The following is a 26529-nucleotide window of genomic DNA, read 5'->3' as shown; positions in this document are numbered from 1 at the left end:
AGCGGTTTAGTGCTTGCCTTTGGCCCAGGGCGCGATCCTGGAGACCCGGGATCGAATCCCCACGTCAGGCTCCCGGTGCATGGAGCCTGCTTCTCCCTCTGCCTGTGTCTCTGCCTCTCTCTCTCTCTCTCTCTCTCTCTGTGTGACTATCATAAATTTAAAAAAAAAAAAATCTTAAGACCCAAAATACAAACCAAAAAGAAGATGGCACACTTAAAGCTTCTGTACAAAACAGCAAAAACAAAAGTAAAGACACATGGCAGACTGGGAGAAGATTATTGCACATATAAAAGGATGAATGTCAACAAGATAGACAGAAATAGCCCAGCTAGGGGTTGGAAATGAAGGAAGAGCAAGGATGTAAATAGGTTATTGATAGTAAAGTAAGTACAAACGGCTAATGACTACATTAAAAGATGTCCAACCACACCATCATCATGGTAGTGAGATATCATAACCACCTAAAGTTTGTTGTATCTTGCAGAGCCACTGACCATCTTAAGAATTATGACTTCAGAAAAGTAATTTACATCCCTATATTTTAAAAGTCCTATTTTTTAAAGATCATGTAAAGCTGGACAGAAAAGAGGCACTGAAACAACTTGGCATTTCATACCCACACTCTCACTGGCTTATTCCAATATTCTTTTAAGATGCGAACTGTTATCACTGAATAAGATGTGCACTGTTATCACTGAATAGCCCCAAGGTCACATCCCTGTCAAGGTGATTTCTTTTCCCCACTCTCCCAAGCAAATACTATACTGTTCTAAAAAGGTCATAAAAGTCTTGGTATATTCACAACTGTTGTGCTACCTGCAGACAAGATTCAATGATCATAATTAAGGAATATTTAGCTAAAATAACTAACTTCAATATTCTGTTCTAGAACAATGCATAAAATGACTTAAGTTTTAAGAATAATTTGTGTTACCTTTCACCAACACACACCTCAGGCAGGGATGCATGAAGTCTCTGGTGCCGTTTTTAGATTTAATCTTTAAATATCAATATCTTCAGTGACAGGCTTGAAAAAAATATCTCTGAAATCAATATAAAACATAAAGCAAAAACAAAAAACAAAAAAAACATAAAGCAGCATGGAACAGTGTTCTAACCATTGGCTGCAAGTCAATCCGGAGTAAAAAATTGCAGCTCTGCAACTTTTGGGCTGAATGACTTGAGGCAGGTTACTTCTAAGTCTCTTTTTCTTTAATTGTAAAATAGGGATACTATCTATATTACAGGCTTGCTGTAGTTTCAACTGATATAATAGAAAGCCCCTGGTACAGTCTTGACCATTTTAAGCAATTTTCATAGTAGACAATATTTAAAATGTTTTTCTCTACCAATTTAATGTTAATTTTGCTAACTACTGAGTATGTTTATGTGAGATCTACATATCATACATAAACTTCTAAAAATATTCTAAATATTTATTCTTGCCCTGAATGCTGTACCCTCACTTCCACAGGATACCTACGAAAAACCACTTCTCATGCTATAATTTATAGTATTTTCACCAAGCATGTTCAGAGTTCTCTGAAAGATTTTAAGTAATGAAAATACTGAAAGCAGCACACTAATTTCCACACATAGGGGTCGTTGCCACACATAATTTCAATAATTAGGAAAAATAAGCCCAGGGAAGGTGCTGAATACAGCATCAAAGAGAACTACAACGTGAACTACCTTTACCATTTCCTGAGGCTGCCTCACCTGGTCACTCTACAATATTTTCTGATGAAAAGGAGCAAATAATCTTATGCTCTGTCAACTCCAGTTCTTATGGCCTGAACAACCTCAGGCTGAGAAAGCTTGGACTGAGACAAGAAACAGATGAAATGAAAATTAAATCTTCAGCCCCACTGCATTTGTGTTCATCTCTCAGCCCTCCAAAGCTCCCTTTGTAAACCATCAAATAATGCTAAGAATTCCTGGGGAAATTTAGCAGATCATTAAATTCTTTGTTCTGTAATCTCCTTCTAGGATGTTATGCCAATTATTTTTACTGATAAAGTCCCTTACACATGCAGAAACTTGGGCCAGCACAGTTATTTTTTATACATTTATTGAGGAACTCTTTTGCCAGGCACCGTTCTTTGCTGGATGTACAATACAAAAATGAATAAGGTTGGGATCCCTGGGTGGCGCAGCGGTTTGGCGCCTGCCTTTGGCCCAGGGCGCGATCCTGGAGACCCGGGATCGAATCCCACATCAGGCTCCCGGTGCATGGAGCCTGCTTCTCCCTCTGCCTATGTCTCTGTGCCTCTCTCTCTCTCTCTCTGTGACTATCATAAATAAATAAAAATTTAAAAAAAAACAAAAAAACAAAAATGAATAAGGCATGAACACTATTATAGTTCTACAAGGTATTGCTTATTCTAAGAGCCTAAGATAAATGGGAATTCAAGAAGATAGTTCTCCTAACTATGCCCAGGGGTGGCAGGAAGCAAAGAGGCCTGTAAAAACTTGAGGATGAGTAGCTGCAGAAGGTGGGAAGAGGCCAGGAAAGAGGCATGGACATGAGGTGCAAAGGCAGAGTGTGAAAGAAGGGGATGTATGGTGCCTACTGCGGATTATGGAAAGAAAGGCATCAAATCATGGAGAGACATACATGCCATCCTGGGGAATGTGAGTCTTCATCCTGAACAGAGGAGTAGGGAAAGGCATTTTTGCCGAAATAAATTAAGAGAGGAGAAAACAGATTCAGCCTGTCTCATACTTTTTTCCTTTGGAAAACCTTTTATCCCAATAAAAAGGCCCTTGAGTTCTACAGTTTAGTTCTACAGTTCTTTAAGAACTGGAGTAAAGCATTCAAATTTTAAAGTAATAGTCAAAAGGAGTGGGATCCCTGGGTGGCGCAGCGGTTTGGCGCCTGCCTTTGGCCCAGGGCGCGATCCTGGAGACCCGGGATCGAATCCCACGTCGGGCTCCCGGTGCATGGAGCCTGCTTCTCCCTCTGCCTGTGTCTCTGCCTCTCTCTCTCTCTCTGTGACTATCCTAAATAAATAAATAAAATATAAAAAAAAAAAATAGTCAAAAGGAGTTTAAAATGTCAGAAGTGAATTTCTAACTAACCCCCCCTCATTCAAAGTAGTACAGAAAAATCACATTTCCAACTTGCTGTTTGTGATGACTCTTTAGTTGTTATTTATTCAGCTGTGGTGCACTAAGATCTCTACAAATCAGGAATTTTGTAGTTTGGCTTTCTCCAATTGACTGGATTTAGAGTGGATTTCTGTTTTCTAATTTCTTAAGAAAAATGAGCATGCATATATTTAGTATTAATTTCCATGATGCCTAAAATCAAAAGATTTATTTTATTTGGTCAGGGGTCTCAAATATGATTCAGAGGTCATAACATCCTTCAAATAAGTTTTCCCCTATCATAGTTAAGCACAAATGCTTCTTATTTTATACTTATTTTTGGAATCTCCAAAATGCTAAAATGATACTTCTTTTACAGAAGTTGTATTGACAAAGCCAATATTCAGTGGATTCAATTCAGAAAACTGGAAGGTGTAAAGTTTACGACATTTCTTTCTGTGGACTCATTTGCTTCCTTCTCACCCCTCACCCAAATCACTATTAGGGTTCAATTACAGGGCAATGTTTTCAAGAGTCACAGATCCTCAATTCAGGGTTTAATATTAATATAACTGCATATCAAACTACTGTGCTGTTGACCAAGACTGAGAATGAAAATCATGCCCATTCCAACTTGCTTCCGTTGGCCTGAAAAATCAGAAACAAATCCAGCATCTGACTTTAGCGTGGTCATCTTTTCTTCAAGGCAAGGAAGGCTTTTTCAAGCCAAACATAGCCAGTGGAAGGAAGACTGCTCCATGTATGCACATGGAGCTTTCAATTCCACATGTTTTAGTAAAAAGATGCTCCAGCATAACAATGTTTGAGCAGGATAAATCGAGAAGGCCTGAATGGTCAATGATCACGTAAATGCCAACAATGTCATAAGAATAAGAAGCTACCCTTTTAAAGTACTCATAACCCTTTTGCTCAAGCTACGATCTTAAATCATATGAAACTAACATTTTTGTACTTTAGAAATAGCTGAAATCATCTATTTCACGTGGTTCAATGAAACGCTACAGAAGGGTAATAAATTGCTACATTTTCCTGTCAAATATCTAACTGGTTTTTTCCTTTCTAAAAAATAATATGGAAGAGTAGGCTTTTGGAAAGAAGCATATCAAAACTCATAAAACAGCAACAGGGGGAGCCTGGGTGACTCAGTCAGTTAAGCATCTGTCTCCAGTCATGATTGTGGGGTCCTGGGATTGAGCCCCAAGTCAAGCTCCCTACTCAGGCTCCCTGGTCACACAGAACCTGCTTCTTCCTCTCTCCCTGCTCCTGCTATCTCTCGCTATCTCTGGCTCTCAAATAAATAAATAAAATCTTAAAAAAAAAAAAAGTAACAGAAATTTTATCAATAAAAAACAAAGACAAGCTAAATCAAACTCCAGGAAGATCTTTTCTAAATATTCAGTTTACTAAACATCTTTTTTTTTTTTTTAAGATTTGTATTTATTTATTCATGAGAGACAGAGAGAGAGAGAGAGAGAGACACAGACAGATAGACAGACAGACAGACACAGGCAGAGGTGGAAGCAGGCTCCCTCCAGGGAGCTTGATGTGGGACCCGATTCCAAGACCCTGGGATCACACCCTGAGCCAAAGGCAGATGCTCAACCACTGAGCCACGCAGGTTCTCGGACTTCTTTGTTTTTCTGAGAGACTCTCCAATTCCTGGCAGATACATTTCCCTATAGGCAGGAAGAAGAGAGCGAAGGAAGGGAGAGGGCTGGGCAGGGAAGAGTTAATGAGAACTTTCAGCCTCAGCTGAAACCTAGGACTCAAGTTTCCTCATCTTAAAGGAAGGCCCTGGATTGGATGACCTCTGAAGTCCCTCCTGGCTCTAGCACTAACAATTTATTGGGATTTGGTCACAGACTGTATTCTACCTATCTCCACTTGTATTTTACATCATCCTACTGTCAAACTCATAAATAATTTCACAGCCTATAAGGAACAGTCATTAACTGTCATTGGACCTAAACCAAAAAGAAAAAAAAAAAAACCCACTATATATAGCACATGTTTTTGCAGAGGGACATTGGCACTGGACACCATACACTCAGGAGTGCCTTCTGCTCTCTCTGCTGTGGGCCCTCGATACTCACACAAGGTCCTGCTTCTCCCAATCAGATCTCCTACAGTGCAAACCTGTTTGGAGATATCCTGTTAAGGAAACAAATTTCAAGTTTTGATACCCCCCTCCAACAATCTAGACACTGTCATTTTAGAGTTCAAGTAATGGCTTCACTTCTGTTTTAAAAACAAGCACATTTTCTACAAAAAGCACTTTATTTATTCAAATGTTAAAGCATTTAAAAAGACATACCCCCCAAAAAAAAGAGTTAATGGTTTCTTTATTCAAATACAAGAAAAATAAACGAATTATTTTCAGTGGAAATCAGATTACAAGTTGGCAGTTATAGCCCACGAACATGTTTATGTGGCCCACACAGTATTTTAAAAATATTTCACTTTACTGCCAACATTTTTAGGTGGGGAAATTTCACCTCAAACTCTAAATGTTCATTCCATGTTCTCCTGAAAAACTGAAAACTCTGGTTCTGCTGAGGTCCTCATTTGCCAGGCAGAGATAAGGGGCACATGCTTGCCCATTTACACTGGTTGAACCAAAGAATCTGAGAGTTGTCTTTTTGGTATTTTTTTTCCCCCTCCAATAAATGAGCCAAATAATGAAGCTCACTCTGGTCAAAGATGGTTTATGTTACCATCTTTGGTATTTTACCTTACTATTTTACCATGCCATAACTAAAGCAATCCAGAACCAAACAGGCCACTGAAAGCTGTGAAAAGCCATTCATCAACTATTTTAAAGAGAATACATAAGATAAGCTTCTATTTCTTATTAATGTGATGGCTACATCAAGTTCTGCATTTTTCTAACTGTAATAAAGTGTGATCATTAATTGAGGCCTAGATTACATGAATTTACTTTCTTTTTCAAGATGTGTTATTGCTGAGTTTAAATTTGAAGTTTTTCAAAATCTATTAACTTAATACAATAAAAAAAACCCTGCTACTCATACTAATATTTCACCCTCTTTGCTGAAAATAGGTCCTGTATTTTCCTAATCAGGTGACAGTTCTGTTATAAGCCTTAACAGGTTGTCTCTACCCTTCATGAAGAGGACAATGCATGTGATTTAACAGAAAGTCTTCCTAAATTTTGTTCGTAGCCCTAACGTGGATTCAAATACTTGTCATGTGGAGATAAGAAAGCTCATTTCACAGGAGTATTATTTGCAAAAAATGGCATAAACCTTGAGTTGTAGTAACGTTAACATGCAGGGTATTAACCAACTATTCACTATCTCTAGGAACCATGCAAAAAAAGTAGGTTGGACTAAGCTGCAATGTAGATGATAAGATGAGACATTGCTCTTCCCTCCTTCCCAGGAATGTGGTTAACAAAAGTCCAAGGAATACAAAGGGCAGATTCTGTTGGAGAATTGACCATGGAAAAGGAATGGCATCCTATTGCAACAGTAGGCTTGCAGTTGTTCAGAACGTTGCTGAAATTCTTAATAGCTCTTATTCTGAAGCATATCATCTTTTTCCATCAATAAAACAGCTGAGCCAAGGCCTGAGAGTATTTCTGATGACACAAGAACCTTTTACCATCACAAATTCATTCCCCTTAAACCCTGAAATCCTAAGTAGAGTTCCAAATTTAGAATATCCATATACTGCAGTCTATCATAAGGAAGAATATCATTATTAGCTCCTAAATCAACTACAAAAGAATAACAATTCTTGCTTTATGTTATGAACTAAAAATGCACTTTTAAATATCATCAATACAAGCATTATTTCCTTCAATGTGTTTACATGACCAAAATGTGCTTGCTACATGGTAACTTTCTTTCATAAACAAAACACAAAAAGTAAGCAGACATTTTCCACAATATTGTACACAAGTAACAGGCATAAATTCTCAAAAGAGAACATTTTATGTTAATTAAAAAAACATTTCTCTCCAATAAGAATATCTTTAATACCTCAAATAGACTTAGAAAGAACATGTCTGCTCTAAAAGAGGCCCTAAAAGTCTGCCATTTTAAAAAGTAGGCAGGAGAGACTTCGTGCTGCAGATTTTAACTCGGCCAATTAGCTGATCTGGCAAGTGTGTTATGACAGTGCTGACCACTAAAAGGGAGCTCAGAGCAAGCTACTGGGATTAGGCATTCTGAAGAGATTGGGCTAAAACCAAAAATGACCCTCAGCTTGCTTTCCACTGTTAAAGGTCCTATGACTCTACCAGCACTGCTGGCATTAAATAAAGCTCAATGATAAATACTGCATATGAAGGTTTCAGTGTTTAGGGACACCTGGGTGACTCACTGGTTGAGTGGCTGCTTTTGGCTCAGGGCATGATCCCAGAGTCCAGGGATCAAGTCCCACATTGGGCTCCCCACCAGGAGCCTGCTTCTCCGTCTGCCTCTTTCTATTTCTGCCTCTCTGTGTCTCTCGTGAATAAATATATAAAACCTTAGAAAAGTAATATCCATGAACTCAAAAGTTCAATAAAAGCATATGTAAGCAAGCTTGGTACAGTAACTGTTCCCTCTATGGGCTCATGCTTAGCATTTCATGATGATGATGATGATGATGGGGATGAAGTATCTTAAAGATATAGAATATTATTCATCTATATATTCATTACCGATCTCTGTCAAACCGTAACTTTTATTATCCATACACTTGAAGGCTTTTTTTCTTTTTAAATCACAAATCCACTTCAGGAAGATCTCTGAATACCTCTTCCTGATGCCATGCTCCTCCTAACCCCCAGGTTGTCAGCTTAGTTCTTTAAAAATTTTTTATTTATTTATTAGAGACAGAGAGAGAGAGAGAGAGAGAGAGAGAAACAGGCAGAGGGAGAAGCAGGCTCCATGCAGGGAGCCCGACGCAGGTCTCAATCCCAGGTCTCCAGGATCAGGCCCTGGGCAGAACGCAGCACTAAACCGCTAAACCACCAGGGCTGCCCATCAGCTTAGCTCTTAAAATGAGATCAGGTAGTACCTGGGATTTACTTCAAAATAAATTTGGGGGTTGAGGGGCACCTGGCTGGCTCAGTTGGAAGAGCATGCAACTCCTGATCTCAGGGTTATAAATTCAAGCCCCATGTTGGGTGCACAGATTACTAAAAATACATAAATAAATAAACAGCATGGTTGGCTGACTCAGTTGGTAGAGCATGCAACTCTTAATGTTAGGGTTGTAAGTTCAAGCTCCAAGTTGGGTTTAGAGATTACTTAAAAAACAAAATCTTGAAAAACAAACAAACAAATAATTTGGGGAATTTGGAGTAGGGAGAGAAGAGGTCAGAGAGAAAGGGAAAGAGATGACCTAAGATTGGCCTACATGATGGGATAGAAGGATTCATTATACCTCCTCTTTTTGTATAATGTTTGGAATTTTTCTTAATAAAAGTTTTCTAAAAAACGAAAAAGAAATATCAGATTATAAATACTTTTAGGCCATACTCTTAAAGCTCACTATTCAACATGGTAGCCACTAGCTACATGTAGCTATTTAAATTCAAACACAAATTAATTATAATTAAGCAAGACAAAAAAATCAAATTCTATACTTGCACAAGTCCCATTTCAAGTGTTTAACAGCCATATATAGCTGGTGGCTACCATATTGGACACTGCAGTAATAGAACATTTCCATCATCTCAGAGAGTTCTGACAGCATTATTCTGCAGACTGCAGTGATATTTCCATTTGGAAAGAAGGTTGTATAATCAATAGAAGACTTGACCTTAAGATCATTATTGTTTATCTTGGGAAAGTGTGAGTCATGATTCATCAAAGAGGAGCTGAAGGGGTTGATTAGTATCTAATCAAACTATGAGAAAATTGTGAAGATCAGTGTTTACCCATTGAAATCTAATCCCCAGGAAAAATGTATGGAATTGTACAACTTCAGTTAGGACATCACTGCAGTGGGTGCAATGAGTTCGGTGGCAAAGAGAATGGACAAATTAGCAACAACATTCCAAATGTGTGTATTTATTTATTTATTAAAGATTTTATTGAGTTATTTAAGAGCAAGAGAGATCACAAGCCGGGGGAGGGACAGAGGGAGAGGGAGAAGCAGGCTCTCCACTGAGCAGGGAGCCAGATAGGAGACTTAATGCTAGGGCCTTGGGATCATGACCTGAGCTAAAGGCAGACGTTTAATGGACTGAGCCACCCAGGTACCCTCAAATTATATTTAAAGACAAGAGGGATCCCTGGGTGGCGCAGCGGTTTGGCGCCTGCCTTTGGCCCAGGGCGTGATCCCGGAGACCCGGGATCGAATCCCACATCGGGCTCCCGGTGCATGGAGCCTGCTTCTCCCTCTGCCTGTGTCTCTGCCTCCCTCTCTCTCTCTCTGTAACTATCATAAATAAATTAAAAAAAAAATAAAATAAAATAAAGACAAGAAAAGAAAAGAAGGAAGGAAAGAAGGAAGGGAAGAAATCTGAAAAATAATTCCAGCTTTAGTTTGAGAAATGGAAAAATCACACATTTCGGTATTGAGTTTAAGTTTTCTCCTCCTACTTCCTTTATTTTGGAATTAAAAAAGAAAAAGACTGGAAAAGGCTTTGCAAACAAAGAGGTATGTAATAAACAATCACATTATACCAACAGGTGGAAGTACAGTCCTATATTACACGCCCCTACAAAAAGTCAAACCAAACTTCAGAGTGAGAGCAAAGGTAACAAATTTTGGGAAAACTGAACAATGGATCTGTTTGGCCTGTAGTGTTTCCAAGCATGTCTCCTACATTATCAGAAATGCCTCTGGGGGGGGAGCCCAGGTGGTTCAGCGGTTTAGTGCCACCTTCAGCCCAGGGCCTGATCCCAGAGTCCCGGGATGGAGTCCCACATCAAGCTCCCTGCATGGAGCCTGCTTCTCCCTCTGCCTGTGTTTCTGCCTCTCTCTCTGTGTCTCTCATGAATAAATAAAATCTTAAAAAAAGGTGGACTGAGACGAAGTGGACTGGCACAACTCTTCCTTCCCCAAAGGATCAGTTTTCACTCAGCCACATGTTTATTAATGAGGAGTGTACCACACAGTCTCTTCCCTTATATCTGGTAATACAGGCTAAGAATTCATGAATATAGTTGAGGCTAGCAGAACAAATGCTGTGGAAATGAGATTTTTTTTTTTTAAATATTCCCTACTACACTTGATCATTCTTATTTAAATAGGAACTTAAAGAAAGTGGCGGTGGTGCAGAGACTCCAGAACACTATTAGGGCGATAGATGGGTGCTGCAGGGAATCACTGCCGCAGGAATTCAGAAAAAGAAAAATAACCAAAAACGGGTTAGCGAGTTGAGGCTTCAAGGGGAGGGTCTATTGGATCTGTGCCTCCAAAGTATGCTCTGATTAGAAAAAGGGAACACTGCGTTTCAGGTGTGTGAGAGACGTTTCAGGTGTGTGAGAGACGGGACAAATGCTCACTCCCTGCTGGGGTGGAGTGGGTTGGCAGTTCTGCTTGGAACTCAAGTCTTTGGTATAAAGACACTATTATTTCCATACTAATTTCTTTTTTTATTGAGGATGAATGTTTCATGTATCACTGCAAGCACTTTGTGGATCTTAACTTATTTAATCTTATAAATCTTTGAGGAAGGTACTATTATTGTCTTACAGCTGATGAATGTGAGGTGCACAAGGTAACTAACTTGCAAAGGTGGTTAAATGGCAGAGCTGATACCCTAGAACCCAAGCAGTCTGGCTCCAGAGCCTATGTTCTTAACCAAAATGGGATATAGTACTACTGGCTCTCAGTGAGAGAAAACAAGGAAAAGAAAGGTGCCATCTGACGCATCTGCATTTAGGGGCAGATGGGCCGGGAAAGGACAGATTTGGAAGCATCCCAAGAGAAATAATTCTGTCAAGCAGCTGGAAGTCTAATGGCCTCAAAACCATTTCCCAAAACAATCCCAGAGCTGGGGCCACCAGAGAAAAACACAGAGGTCTTTCAGAAGGTCACCACCCATCCCTTACTTAGTGAGGATGCTACTGGAAGCTCCCTGTGAGTGAACAATAGGAATAATCACATCCTCCGCCTTCAATTCATCCTGGCTGCTTAACACACACACTTCTCATTCTACTATGTCCAACTGGAATCAGAGTAAGGGACAAAGGGAGTGAGAAAAATCATATGGATTGGGAACAATTTAAAAAATAATAATAAAGACCCTTGCCTCTATAGTAGATACCCTAACTAGTACAGTTTGGTGAAGTCTTATTATTTAAAATGTTTCCTGCCCTCTCTAGAAGAGGATTTACTTCCCCATCCCATGGCCCTCAAGCCTGGTCAAGTGACTGGCACAGCCACTCTTTGCAGAAGGATGATCCGCCTCATCTTGTTGAAGTTAGGAGTGACCAATTTACTTTGGCCAATTAAGTTTGTACCAAAGTGATCCATCTAAGAACTTGATGCTTCAGGATTCCGTATCTTTTTCCTCTGCCACCAAACTAGCAAAGTCCAGACCTACCTGGGTCCTGGAGTCAACACAGCATGGAGATCTCAAAGGATGGAACAAAGACTATGGGTAAGAAACAAACCTTTGCTGTGTAAGCTACCAAAATATGGGACCAATGTGTTACCTAAGCAAAACCTAGTCTAAAAGACAGACACAAATGGTAGGTCTGTATATATGGTGGTATAAGACCTTAGCTCTAAAACCTAGGCCTCCCAGTAATTGGCCGTACCACATTAGAGGTCAGCTCCCTTTTCCTCAGTTTTCTTGTCTATGTCACTTCTTGGGAATTTTAAGTATAAAGTGAGATGAATATCTTGACAGTTTAAGTAGAAATTTAAAAATCAAGATACCAAGAAGGCTTTCAGTGCACAAAGGTTTTTGGTTTTTTAAACTGAATTATAGTTGATTTACAATGCTATCTTAGTTTCAGGTGCACAACATAGTGATTCAACGACTCCATACATTAAGCTATGCTTACCAAAAGCATAATTCCCATCCGTCACCACCCAACACCATTACAATATTATTAGCCATATTCCCTGTTTCAAGTTTCATCCCTGTGACCTATCCACTCTGTAACTGGAAATTTGCCCCTTTACATCTCCTTCACCTATTTTGTCCATCCCCCATCACTGCCCCTCTGGCAACCACGTTTGTTCTCTGTATTTATGACTGTTTAGTTTTTTGTTTGTTCATTTGTCTTTTTTAGATTCTATATAAGTAAAATCATACGGTGTCTTATTTCACTCAGCATAATACCTTCTAGGTCCATCCTTGTTGTCAAAAATAGTAAGATCTCATTTTTTATGGCTGAATAATACTCCATTGTACATATATATGCCACATTCTTTATCCGTTTATCAATGGATACCTAGGTTGTTTCCATATCTTGACTGCAAATAATGCTGCAATAAACATAAGGGTGCATGTATCTTTTTGAATTACTGTATTTATTTTCTTTGGGTAAATATCCAGTAATGAAACTACTTGATCATACAGTATTTTTAATTTTTTGAGGAACTTCCATACTGTTTTCCACAATGGTCACACCAATTTACATTCCTGCCAACAGTGCATGAAAGTTCCTTTTTCTCTACATCCTTGCCAATACTTGTTATTTCTTGTCTTGATACTAGCCATTTTGAAAGACGTAAGGTAATACCTCATTGTGGTTTTGATTTGCATTTCCCTATGATTAGTGATGTTGTGCATATTTTTATGTATCTGTTACCTATCTACATGTCTTCTTTCAAAAACATCTTTTCAGGTCCTCTGCCCATTTTTGAACTGAGTCTTTTTTTTTTTTTTTTTTTTTTGGTGTGGAGTTGTGTAAGTTCTTTATATAATTTGGATATTAACCCCTTATTGGCTATTTCATTTGCAATAGGTTGCCATTCAGTAGGTTACCTTTTAGTTTTGTTGATGGTCTCCTTTACTGCGTAAAAGATTTTTATTTTGGTGTAGTCCCGATAGTTCACTTTTGCTTTTATTTCCTTTGCCTCAAGAGCCATATCTAGAAAACTGCTGCTAGGGTCAATGTACAAAAGATGTTTTCCTTAAAGAGTTTAATGGTTTCAGGTCTCTCATTCAAGTCCTTAATCCATTTTGAATTTATTTTTGTGTACTGTATAAGAAAGTGATCCGATTTCATTCTTTTGCATATAGCTGTGGTTTTCCCAATACCATTTATTGAGAAGACTGCTTTTTCCCCATTGTATATTCTGGTCTCCTTTGTCGTAGATTAATTGGCCATATAAATGTGGGTTTACTTCTGGTTCTCGAAGCTGTTCCATTAATCTGTGCTTATTTTTGTGTCAGTACCATAATGTTTTAATTACCACATCTTCACAGTATATCTTGAAATGTGAGACTGTGATACTCCCAGCTTTGTTCTTTCTCAAGACTGTCCTGGCTATTTGGGGTCTTTTGTGATTCCATATGACTTTTAGGATGATTTGTTCTAGTTCTGTGAAAAACACTATTGGTATTTTGATAGGGATTGCATTGAATCTATAGATTGTTTTGGGTAGCGTGGATGTTTTGACAATATTAATTCTTCCAACCCATAAGCATGGTATATCTTTCCTTTTGTGTCGTCTTCAATTTCTTTCACCTTTTAAAAATTAAAAAAAAATCAAGATGCTGAGCAGACTTTCTATGCACAGAGGGTTTGAGCTAAGCCTTTTTCTTTCAACAGCAGGTCTGAATAAACGTAATGGGCACACTTAATGAGACTCAAAATTTATGTTGACAATACACAAAGGGATGAAGAGAATGAAAAAGGTGTTAGGTCTTGGCTTTTAACAGACTTTTTTCCTACTTTCACAGAATCCAAAGGATTTTTAATTTTCTTTATGGAGAACACTGACTGACACTTGCAGTCCAAGGTAGGAGTCCTGCCATATTCCTACCCTTTAGGACTCAGTTGCTTCAATGTTTTAGAAAACAAGAATCTGTAGTTCTACATCAATGAAGGCCTCAATAAAGAAGACTATGCTAGAGATGTCACTGGACCCCTCCTCCTCTTTGTGTGCTTCCTCAGTCTTCACTTACTTCCTCTATTCTTAAGGGTGCAATTTGGTCATAAAAGGAATTAGTTATCCTTTCTCATCTTCCCTCTATTCTACTGAATCCTGAAGAATTCATACTCTACAGACTTTGAAAATCTTCTACCAATCAATTCCAAAAATCTGGAGTTATCCTTAGTTGGGGAACAGGAGTGGATAGGATATAAAATATTTTAAATTTAAAACTGTGTAGAGAGGCACCTGGGTGGCTCAGTTGGTTAAGTGCCTGCCTTTGGCTCAGGTCATGATCCTGGGGTCCTGCTTCCCCTGTTTGTGCACTCTCTGTGTGAAACAAATAAACAAATAAATAAAATCTTAAAAAAAAAAACTGTATAGAAAATATGCACTTTTTTTTATAAATTTATTTTTTATTGGAGTTCAATTTGCCAACATATAGAATAACACCCAGTGCTCATCCTGTCAAGTGCCCACCTCAGTGGCCGTCACCCAGTCAAGAATACACTGCATGATGTGGTCTCCCCCCACCTGCCTAGAGTCACATATGTCCACTTTCCCTACTCAACCCTGAGTGCTGATGTCATAGCTGGATTTCCTTAAGAGGCTCTGCCTCACATCCAGAGCTTTGCAAATGCTATCGCCTTGGCTTAGCACACTTTTCCACCTCACCTTCCTTACTCATCCTTTCACTTCCTCACTCCTCCTACTGCTTACTCATCCTTCAGAGAAATCTAAAGAGAGCATCAGAGATCAGTATTTGGCATCTCAAATACTCAACATCATAACTTCAGTATCTGCTAAGAGAAAAGGATGGAAAAAATATCTGATGAAGCAGATAGATTGGGAAGCTAAGCATAATTACTGATGTGTTTAGGTTGCTGAGGGTTGTTCTGTTTTTCAATTTCTAAGCTATCTGTACTATTGTGATTCTACTTCTATAAGAATAAATTATGAAGAAAATCATAAATTGATCCCAAAGTAATGTTAATTATCAAAACAGGTATACTTTATTGGGTTTTGCAGACATAATTCCTTTGTAATTAATACGTGCTAGAAAATGGAGTTTGACATTACTTACAATTATATCAACATTCCCAGAGGCTGAACATCACAGACATATGGGTGTACTATCACTACAAGATGTCTTTACTTCACAAGTAGTTTTAAATTTTAGCCATGAAGGTCAGTTACCAGAGCCAAATTTGTTCTGAACAAGTAGAATTTTTACATCCATTCAATCAAAGAATCCCTTACATCTTTCTGGGCCCATTCATTTGCAGATAGTAGAAATTGTTAACTGGGTTCTTCATATCATGCATTCACATGTGATGCCCTTCTTTATATCCTAATTTCTTTAGGATAAAAGGTGTGACTCACAGCAGGGCCACATAAACCAGAAAGTTCATATGGTGGCGATCACATCCTCATACACCTTTCCTTTCATCTCCTTAGGGTCCAGCTTCTGCGCAAGGCCCTTAATTGGGAACATCTCAGCTTTGCTTCTCCAGCCTCCAGCTGCTCCCACACTCTGCTCTTCTCTTCTCAGAGGCTTATATTTTATGTTATGTATATTTTTATAACAATTTTTAAAATGGAAAAAAAAAAAAAGATAAAAAAGGAGAGGGGTATGACCAAAGCTGCTTCTTGCTGGGTACCAAAGATAATCTTTTTGGAGCATGAAGCCTTTCCTGCCTCTTCACCTCTGCCTGCCCCCTCCATCAACACATCACCATCCCATACAGTCACGGTTCAACAGGTGGAGAGAATGCATCCACCAGGTAAACTTCCTGAACCCTTTGACTGGAGTAAGGCACTCACACTCACTGACATAGATCCTAAAAAAAAGATGGTTCTAATGCCTGGATTCCAGTCACATGAAAGAACAGACTCCGGATTTCTACCTCGGACCAGGCCTGCAATGATGCAAATTTGATTTATCACCCAGCAAATTCTTTTTAGAAGCCTGTCTCTAGCACCTTGGCCCCAGTATTGTTTTTAAGTTTTACAGTGGTTGCATTGATGGGCTGCCAGCAGGCCTGAGTGGGTCAGGGGTGTTACTGTTTAGTTCGAAGGGAGTTTTCTGTCAATCTGGATTTTAAAAACAGCAACAACAAAGGGGGTATCAATTATATTGTAAAGTAGGTCTCCTTGGGGCAACGGAGTAGAAGCTTTAGATCTTCTGGGTCTTTGTCTAAATAATGGTTCTGCTTCACTGACCCCAGTTGAGACAGGTCTAACTAGCACAATGAAAGAGTTTTCAATAAATTATAAAATCCAACAATTGCCCCTATACACCCCACCCCCAATCAAGTTTAAGGTCCTATAAAGAGAAACTAGTGGCATAGAAAGCTCTGATTGTAGCCTGCCCCACAGGGAGTCTAAACCCAAAGATCATTATCAGCTGTGGCATCATCAGTGGACATACACACTAGATCTTCTGGCAATCAATCAAAGTAGGACATCCAAATCATTCATTCCTTTGTCTAGACACAGGGTAGCCCCTTTAAAAGCACCGAGCATCTGTTTCCTCTATTATATGAGTGTCCAAAAAGACAGGGTCTACTGGGCACACAGTTTGGTTTCTAAGTTGCAGCTTATACGAGATGAGTTATGCTTACCTATGCAAATCTCTCGTAATCGATGCAAATACACTAACAATCTATGAGCTCTTATATCAGGATGGTGGGATGTGGGTAGTTTTGTTCTTTTAATCAGTTCCGTGGGTCTGTTTTTCATTGTGGTGTAAACACATCATTTTAAAAGATATTTTAAAAGATTAAAAAAACCCTAAGACTTTCAAAAGATTTAAGGAAAGACTACCTCAAACACTTCCTTTGTTCCTTAATAATTGTTTTTAGAGTCTCAATATGTATCATTTTTACCACTGAATAAAGAGCTTTAGTTTTTTTAAAAACCTCCCCCCAGGGAGGTCTGGGTGGCTCAGAGGTTGGGCACCTGCCTTTGGCTCAGGGCTTGATCCCGCAGTCCCGAGATGGAGTCCCACATCGGGCTCCCAGCATGGAGCCCATTTCTATTTCTCCCTCTGCCTACATCTCTGCCTCTCTCTGTGTGTCTCTCATGAATAAAAAAAATAAAAAAAAAAAAAGACTTTTTTAAAAAATAAAGAAATAAAAAATAAAAACCTCCCCCCACGACAGCCCCTTTAGCCTTTAGGTAGCCACCCCAGGACCTTTCTCAGCTCCATTAATTTTTCTCCAGGTACAAAAGAACCAGAGCCCTCCACATGGAAGGCTACAACCTCAAGATGTAATCGGCAAACTTATAGCAGGAGAAAATAACATTTCATTGTCAGTCCCCAGCCTCTTCCTGGTGAAAACAGACCATATCTTCATGAACTTCTCTAATGATTCCCAAGCAAGATCTTTATCTGCATTATAATTGTTGACTCAGCAAGAGGCATGTAATTCCCTTTCTTCCTAAATGGCTTACATACTCCACTGAAGTTCGTCACTTTTATCCACATGGACACTAAATCTCTCAGAAAATAAAAGCTCCCGGTGAAAAAAGAGAATTTCTGTCTTGTCCACTGCTATAACCTTGGCTCCTAGAACAGACCTGGCATACAGGAGGTACTCGATTAATGGTTTTTAAATGAGTGAATGAATGAACTTGGTTTTCCATTTCTTTTGGCTCTTTTGACAAAGAATGAACTTGGTTTTCCATTTCTTTTGACAGAAAAAAGAACAATTAAACATGTCTCTTGAAGGATATCATAGAAACTCTCCACCGCCAGAAAAGTTTAAATACATACCTTGTTAGGGATAAAGTAGGAAATATTTCTGCATTGGGAAGAAGGCTGAACTGAATAACCTCTAAAAGTTCCTTTCACCTCGTAGACTCTGTAACCTGAACATCACACCTTAAGAGAGTGGATCAGCTACATAAAGCCTCATTCCCAGGTACAGTAAATTACCATGCTCTGTTTGAAATAAAGATAATAGCTGTCCTGGGATTTGGATGCAAAAATACCAACTCATCCAAAATGTGGACACATCCCTAGGGGAGAACGCTCTTGCTAATCATTAGTTTATATTCTGGGAACAGCAGATATACTTCAGGATCTTCTCTGACCAAGACCATCCACGAGAAAATGGAGAAGCTAGGGGTCGAGATTAGAACAGAAATAAACAGAACCACACTAACCTGAAGCCTTTATGTTTTCCGGCCGACAAATCTGCTTTAGAAACATCTGAATTCAGCCTTAAGGTTTAAACGTTTGTAAGTGAATGTAACCACTTCATAAGACAGAAAATATTCCATCTGACATATAAGGAATTTTCTCCAGTAAAATCTCGTATTTACCTAGGATATCTCACTAAGATGTTCCAAGTTAAGAATGCCTAAAATTAAGAGCAAATTATCCTAACTGAACTTTCTTTCAATCTGGATGGGAGAGGCAGTTTGTAGGGAAAGGAGTCTGTTCATGTTTTCCTAAACACCTTTAAAAAAAAAAAAAAAAAGTCTAATTCTAAAGGAGTAACTAGGGAAACTCCATCCATACATAAATCAACTTCGGAATGATTCTTTTCTCTCAATACACCCTTCCATTTGTTCAAATCATAGAATAGATAAAGGCACAGGAGGGGTAGAGAATTCTAGGATGGAGGATGTAGTGTTGATCCCTTGGAGCTGGGTTTGGAGAAATATTCTGCATTCACCAGGGTTGTTTTGAAGACACAACTAAAAGCACCACACTTAAAACAAGAACTGAATGAACAAAGTGAAACAATTCAACAATTCCTTGGAACTATATGAAAAGACTTTTCAACTCTGTAGTCAACTCTTGATGACCCATTCCACAACGCAGTCCAAAAAAAAGTCTTGTTTTTAAACTGTAATTTAATCTTAATTCCAACAGGGAATGTGCAGAGACAGCAGTTACCTCCTCTGTACACATACACTTTTTAAAATCTCCTCCATTATTTGAATACAAGAGGTCTTACACAAGAATTGTGTGGGATTAAGCTCACATCTGGTTAGCAGACCTGGTGTTGGATATGATTATGGCCACACAACTAAACCTTAAATCCACATACTGTTCCCATTTAACTGACATCTATGAACTAACTAATTTATAGAAAACGTGCAACAAATTATTTCTTCCACATCCCCCAAGCCTCAAGAACGCACCAGCAATAGGTGTTACTGAACACTTCCCTCGCCCCAGATTTGCATTCCTAGATGCTCTCCAATGATCTAAAGTGGGCAATTGTTAGTTATTGGAATCTGTGCCCTGGAAAGAAGTATAGCGTAGGGACAGGGGAGAGGGGTGGGAGTAATTTACTCAGATAAACTTGACCTTGCTGGACCTCAACTTCCTCGCCAGCAAAATGCACCGTGCAATTCCCTCGGTGACAACAATCCCTGACCACGAATTGTCAAGAAGGCAACTGTGTGCAAGAGGAGACCTGGGTTCTTTACCGTATACCATTAAATATTAGCGTCTAAGACCCCTAAAGGACCCACCGTTATGCTTCAACGTGACCACAGCACACTGTGACTGTGGGGAACGTGTCCGAAGACACCTCGGCAGCGGAGCCAGCAAACCGCGAGGACACGCAGAGGGTCCCCACGGACCTCCCGGGGCCGGGTGGGAGGGGGTGGGGGAGGGGCGGCTGGGGCTGCACAGGGCGCGGGTTTCCGGAGTGGACTTGTAGGGAGGCCTGGGAGTCGGAGCACCGCCTGGCGTGCCCGGGGCTTCGGAGCTTCCAGGGTCTCCGACTTCCGTGCACAACCCTAAGACCTCTCAAGCCACCACCTGCAGCTACACAGTTGCGGGGAGGAGGGGAGAGAGGGAAAAAGGGGTGGTACAGAGGGGGGGAGACCTCGCTCGAGGCGCCCCGATACCCGCGGTGAGAAAGTGGACTTTGAACATCGATCGGCAAAGACCTGGGGAAAGAGGCGGCCTCCGCGGGTCCCGAGGAAGCGGCACGGCCCGCGCCCCTTCCCGCGCCTCCCGCTCGGGGATGCCCAGCGCCGGCCGGGACCGCGCCCTCCAAGCCGCGAGCTGAGCCGGCGCCCCCGGGGCGGGAGCGTCCCTCTCGCGTCCTTCCCTGGCTCCCCGCGCCCCCTCCCTCGGTCCCCGGCCTCGCGCCCCCGCCTCCTGGGTCCGCCGCCCCCGGCCTCCCAGCCGCGCCGCTCCGTAGCGCTCGCACCCGCACGGCCCCGTGAGGTCTCACGCGGGGGTCTCGGGCTTCTGTCCGCGTCCGGGGCAGGGCCGGGGGCCCGGGCCTCACAATGCACCGGGAGCCGCCAGGGCACGCCCACGCTGCAGGCTCCAGCCGCCCGTGCACCCCGGCGACCGCTCCCCGCGCCCCGCGCCCCGCACCCGGCTCCCGGCCCGGCTGTCACCGCAGACAGGTGTGCGCGCCCCCGGGGAGGCCGGCGCCCGGCGCCCTGTAAAGGGACGCAGGAAGGGCCCTTGCCCCGGCGGGCACGGCCTGGGGCGCGGCGACCGCCCGACACCCTGTGGCATCCCGCAGCGCAGCAGCCCCCGGGCCCGGCCCCCGCTGCAGGCGCGCCCGACCTCAGCCCGCGGCCCCGCCCGCCCCGGGGCGCCGACCCCCATCCCCGCAGCCGCGGGCACCGCGGGCGAGGGCGGCGCGGCCCGGCACTCACAGACGGTCTCCCCACGGCCACGGCCATCGCGGCTGCCGCTCCCGCTCCCGCTCCGGCTCCGACCCCGGCTGCGCCTCCCGGGTGCTCTCGGCCGACGCGGGCTGCTGCTCCGGCTGCCGCCGCCCCCGCCCCGGCCCGCCCCGCCCCGCCCGCCTCCCCCGCGCCTCCCCCGCGGCCGCGCGCTGCTCGCCCCCGGCTCCCGCGCAGCCCGCGGCATCTGCTCCCCGCCGCCCCGCCCGCTTCGCTGGAGCAACATGGCCACCCGCCTGGAAGGGACCATTTGCTTCCCCGGGAAGGGGTGCGAGTCCGGCGTCCCGGCCCGGCCGGGGGGGGGCGGCGTGCGGGCCCGGCCGGGGGGGGCGCGCGGGCCGGGGGGCTCCCCTCCGCGAGGGCGGCCGCGGGCCCTGCACGACCTGCACGACCCGCCGGGGCCCCGCAGCCTGTCGTCCGGCCCTCCCCGCTCGACCGCGTGCTGCAGCCCGAGCCAGCTTCTGCGCGCGGAGCTCCCCCGGGTCCCGCCGAGCGCTTCCCGCGGCGGACGGGCCGGGGGCGCATCCGAGCCCGGGGCCAGCGCGCCTCGCCCGGCGGGGCCGGCCTGGGAGGGCCGCGGGCGGCCGAGCTGGGGCTGGGGCTGGGCAGAGCCGCCCGGGGCAGGGGCGGCCTCTGCACGACTCTCCTCTCCCCCCGGGGAGACCGCGGGGCAGGCAGCTGCAGGAGGCTGTGGCCGCCGCGCGCGTCCGGGGGGACCACGGGGCAAGGGAGGCGGCCTGGTGGCGGCGGACGGAGGGGGCCGCCCTGGAGCGCGGGCCCAGGCCCCCGGGAACGAGCTGGGCGCTCACACGTGCGGCTCGGCCGGCCTCAACCGACCGCTGGGTCGGGCCCCACGCCGCGGAGGCCGCGGGCCTGCGGGGTCGGCGGGGCCGGGAGGCTCCCGGGCGGCGGGAGGGGCCTGAGCAGCAGCTGTGGGGGCGTCGCCGCGGGTGCGAGCGCAAGGGCAGAGCCGGGGGTGCGGGGGGCCCGGGGCGCGCGGAGGCGGGAGAGCCTCGGGGTGGGCCGGGACTCGCCGACCAGAGCGCGGGGAGGGGGCGCGGCGGCCGCGGAGGGCCGTGATGATGAGCCCACGAGGCTGCGCCCTCGGCGCGAACCCGGGCCTACCGGGGCCGGTGAAAGACGCAGCGCGCCTTCGGGCCGGGGGCGCCTCCGGGTCTGACCCGAGACCCAGCGCCCAGGTCTCCCCGCCTGGCGCCCGCCCGTCCCCAGGGGGCCGCAGCAGCCCGACGCGCCGCCCTCCGCTCAGGCTCAGCGGGTTCCCCGCGCGGCCCGGCTGCTGCGAGGCGGACGCTGGGTTCCCGGGGCAGGGCTCCGGGCCTTGAGCAGGATTCCGGCCACGCGGGCGAGAACAGGACGGAAACACTCCCGCGGAGGAGGAGGGTCTCTGGATGGGGGCGTGTTGGGCCTGTGGGCGGGCCCAGCCTTGGAGAGCGGGAACCTGCTCGGTGCAGACCACTGCGCGCCCCACCCCCACCCCCACCCCCACCCCCACCCCAGACTTCAAAGCCTTTGAAGAGGAGGACCAATGTGTCGAGAATACAGTAGACCCTAAGTGCTGAACTAAGATCACCACGGGGGGGGGGCGGGGGGGTTGCTATGCAAAGGGCAGGGGAAGAGAGAACTACTTGGACGCACTGTTCTAGGTATGTGGCCACTTGGTTCCCTCTGCCTTAGGGAGGATTGAACCGCGGCACCGACCCGGGCCAGGAGGTCCCACTTAAATCCTGTGAAAACCGCTCTCCGCATGTTGCCAATGGGATGAAAGGGCCTTCGGAAACCAGCTCTCCATTTTCTGTTACATTGACCAGACCAGATGGCAGGATTGAATTAATCAATCGTTTTTATTTTGATTTATGTCTTTGATTTGTAAGTGTTTATGTTGAAGACCTTTGATTAGATCAGAAGAATATGAACTCCCTGCCTTGGTGGGTAGGCTAGATTACTCTCAATCGCAAAAGCTTAAAATCACTTATTCCATCATCTGTTTGAGGATGTTTGTCCTTTTAGGACAAAATCATCGCAATTTACCCCACGTCTGCGTGAATTCTTTGGTGGACAAGAAGTAATGCCTTAAATTCCCTCCTCCGTGTGCTTTTTGTTTGTTTTGGCAGACAGGCATAACTATATTTAATGAAAATACAATATAATTACTTTTGGCCAAGGAAGGCTAGTGCAGAATGTCATTTCTTATCATGAAGTTATATATTATCATTCTACAACCAGACTACCTACGTTCAAAAATCCTGGCTCTACCACTTCATAACTATGTGACTTTAGGCAAATTATTTAGCCTTTCAGCACTTTAATTTTCTCATCTTAAAATCTGTTTAATGATCGTTCCTCCCTAACAGAGTTGCTAAGGGATTAGAATCACCTTTTGAGATAGCTCTATGCCTAGCACTGTGGCAGGAACTAAAAATCTTTAAATGCGGGTACCTCTCTGACTCTTAACCAGTGTGCACAGTCTGCTGAGAGACAGATGTTCAAACAACTCTGATGGAGAACACGAATCCTAGAAAAGATACATGAATTATGGGATTAAAGGAACTATCCACTCTGCCTGTCATCAGAACGGGAAAGGCTTCACCAAGGAGGTGGGACAGGAGAGCAAGCAAGGAAGACCCTGCACGTTGTTCTTTTAGCCCCGGGAATCGTTCCGGCTTCTTAAATGTTACTAGTTCTGAGGCGCCTTGCCATCTCATTGTCCTTCTAATTTTCCCTTCTTCAGTGCTTCTCCAATTTTAGTACCTACGAATCACTCAGAGATCCTGTGTAAATGCAGATTCTAATTCACTAGGTCTAGGTGGGTCCTGAAAGTCTCCATTTCCATCTGGCTCCCAGCTGAGGCTGATACTGCTGATCTGGTATCATACTAGACTAAGAAGTTTACGGTCGTGAAGCAGTACTTTTATGTAAGTTTCCTTGTTTGAAAAATCTGCATTAAGTTCTTTTTTCCACTAAGACCTTGACAAATATAAATGGAAACACAAAAAATTGAAACTCTCATTCATGAGCTCAATTGCTTTTCCTATTGCTAAAACATTTGTTTAAAAATTCTTTGGAGGGGCACCTGGCTGGCTCAGTCAGTAGAGCCTCAGACTCTTGATCTCAGAGTTGTAAGTTCAAGCCCCACATTGGGCGTAGAAATTACTTGAAAAAAAAATTTTTCATTCTAGACATTGTAAATTTACCAGTGATCCTCAGACTCTCTTGCTTTTTATGCTTTTTGAAAATTAAAGCAGTATTTGCCCCTATTTAATCTTCTGGCATTTATCATTTTTCTCTAGTTTCTCAAAGGTGACCAGTATGGATTCTACAATCACTTATGCAAAGTCTTTCAAGAATAATTTATTTAGGCCTGGAATGTTTAACTCAGAACAGTTGGTTGCTCATTTACCACATTGGATTTCAGTAGCCTTTTAATCATTAAAATATTTTTTTTCTTTTTTTTTTTAATTTTTATTTATTTATGATAGTCACAGAGAGAGAGAGAGAGGCAGAGACATAGGCAGAGGGAGAAGCAGGCTCCATGCACCGGGAGCCCGATGTGGGATTCGATCCCGGGTCTCCAGGATCGCGCCCTGGGCCAAAGGCAGGCGCCAAACCGCTGCGCCACCCAGGGATCCCCATTAAAATATTTTTAATGAAAAATTATTTTGCCCCTTCCTTTTTTTTGTCTTTTGATAGCATTATATCATCAGCACCCAAATAGTAGCTTTCATCCTTTCTTGTTCACAGTCTTCTGGCATTACTTGAAAAACAACAACAACAAAAAAAATTCTGAAAATTTCTTGGTATTCTTTTTAAAAGCAAAAATTACTTAAGCCTACAAGAAAGTATCAGTCCCTGTAGGCTTATGCTATTCTTTAATGCATGCTCTTTTAAATTCTGATCTTAAGAAACACCCCGTGAAATGACATGCTCACTGGAATATGAGGACTTGGACTCTGGCTACTCCCTTTGGCAGCCAGCCTTGGAGTGTGGTCACTCCAAGGTTCTAGCTCCTGGTTCTAGCACCTATAATTATCAGATAATTCCTTTTTCCCTGTGGCCATTGTGATGCCAGTTACTATTTCTCTTTGAGAGCCTAAAAAAAAAATTATGTAGTTGAAGTCCCTCTGGCTACTAGACATTGTCACTGGGAAGAGAATCATACATACACGCCTATATATTCTGACAGAAATATCACTTCTATATTCTCACCTTTCATCTCAACCTATTCGCTAGCTACCATTCTACCATTATCAATTGCCACCAGCTGGATAATTCTAGTGCATGGGGCTACACTGCACTACATTTCTTGTCTTGTAGACTTGTTCCTTTTAAATGAGGTAATACTTCCTTTACTTATTTCAGTCATAAGTTCCTTACAACTTCATCTACCAAGATCTATTGGATTGTGTTCATTTCCTTCTGTTAATTTCTCCAAGTTCAATTTGCTTTGCCATTAATTCTCCTTTTCCAACCTGACTTCAAAAGTCACCAGCATTATATTTCAGGTTTCTTCTGCTTCATTTAGTCCACCTGGATCAACTTCTGTTGAAAAAATCTGTTGGCAGATTTTTTTTTAAAGATTTATTTATTTATTTATTCATGAGAAATGCAGAGAGAAAGAGTCAGAGACACAGGCAGAGGGAGAAGCAGGCTCTCTGCAGAGAGCCCGACACGGGACTCGATCCCGGGATCCAGAATCATGCCCTGAGCCAAAGGCAGACCCCCAACCACTAAGCCACCCAGGCGTCCCAAATTTTGGCAGATTATGCTTCATGCCTCATCATTAATTCTCTTTAGAAGAATTAAATTGCAGTTGGGGTATAGGCTATTTCTATAATAGAAACACCCCAAAACTCAGTGACCTGAAAAAGACTTTTCTCATGAAAAGTCCAGGAGGTGGTAAGCAGTCCAGAGGCCTGACAGCTATGCTTCTTGAGCATGTCATCCAGGAGTCCACATTCCTGTTGCTATCTGGTTGCTCCATCAAGTTCTGATCATTACCTCATCTACTCTGATCAAAGCTGGTTTACCAACACCATAGCCATAGTTTAGCCCATGGGGAAGATAAAGAGGAAATGGAAGGGAAGCAATTTCCTTTTAAAGAAGTGACCTAGACATAGCACACATCACTTTTGTTTACAATCCATTGCAAAACTCAGTCACATAAATGTACTCAGCTCTAGGGGAGGCTAGGATATATAATCCCTCTTTTTTTTTAAATCTCTTATATGGCACCAAATGCCATACTAAAAGTTGGGTAGAGGACCCTGTTTATAAAAGGAAGAAATGAAAAAATTGATACTGGGAGAAAATCAGTCTCAGAAGTAATATATTTATATGGTTAAAAAAATAGTATAAAATTGTATAGCATGAAGTCTCCCACTCCATTAACAATCTGTCCAGTCCCCATCCCTTCCCTGAAAGATAATTGATTAGTGTCTATTGTATCTTTCCAGAGTTTTCTTAAAGCAACTTTAAGTAAATGTAAATATATATTCTTATTTCCCACCCTATCTCATGTTTTACATAAAAGAAAAAAATGTGTATCATTCTGCACCTTGTTTTGTTTACTTAGCACTGTATTTTACACATCCTTTTATATGAGTGACCAGTTATCTTCCTCATTCTTTTATACTGTTGCCTAATACTTTTAAAGATGTATCATCTATTTAACAGTCCCACTGACATATTCAGTGTTGTTTCTAAACT

The 26529-nt window shown here is 43.1% G+C and overlaps 1 protein-coding gene and 1 long non-coding RNA gene across 11 annotated transcripts in view; one reads left to right on the top strand and one right to left on the bottom strand.

Annotated features, from left to right (window-relative positions):
* Positions 1–6624, top strand: part of LOC144304120 (uncharacterized) — a 43451-nt gene extending 36827 nt beyond the window's left edge. Inside the window, exon 9 of the long non-coding RNA XR_013371089.1 lies at positions 6514–6624. This is a non-coding gene — a long non-coding RNA (uncharacterized LOC144304120). The remainder of the gene's footprint in view (positions 1–6513) is intronic.
* Positions 1–20904, bottom strand: part of SEPTIN11 (septin 11) — a 105083-nt gene extending 84179 nt beyond the window's left edge. For all 10 annotated transcript variants that reach the window (XR_013371085.1, XR_013371086.1, XM_077882576.1 and 7 more), the window contains exon 1: positions 20776–20904. Coding sequence is in view for 8 of the 10 variants with exons in the window: in XM_077882576.1 (XP_077738702.1) it covers positions 20776–20802 (27 nt within the window). In the remaining 2 variants the exon portion in view is untranslated. The remainder of the gene's footprint in view (positions 1–20775) is intronic.
* Positions 20905–26529: the final 5625 nt, after the last annotated feature.

This window comes from Canis aureus, chromosome 33, assembly GCF_053574225.1.
Source record: "Canis aureus isolate CA01 chromosome 33, VMU_Caureus_v.1.0, whole genome shotgun sequence".
NCBI classification, from domain to species: Eukaryota; Metazoa; Chordata; class Mammalia; order Carnivora; family Canidae; genus Canis; species Canis aureus.
This window is presented reverse-complemented; position numbering and strand designations above follow the sequence as displayed.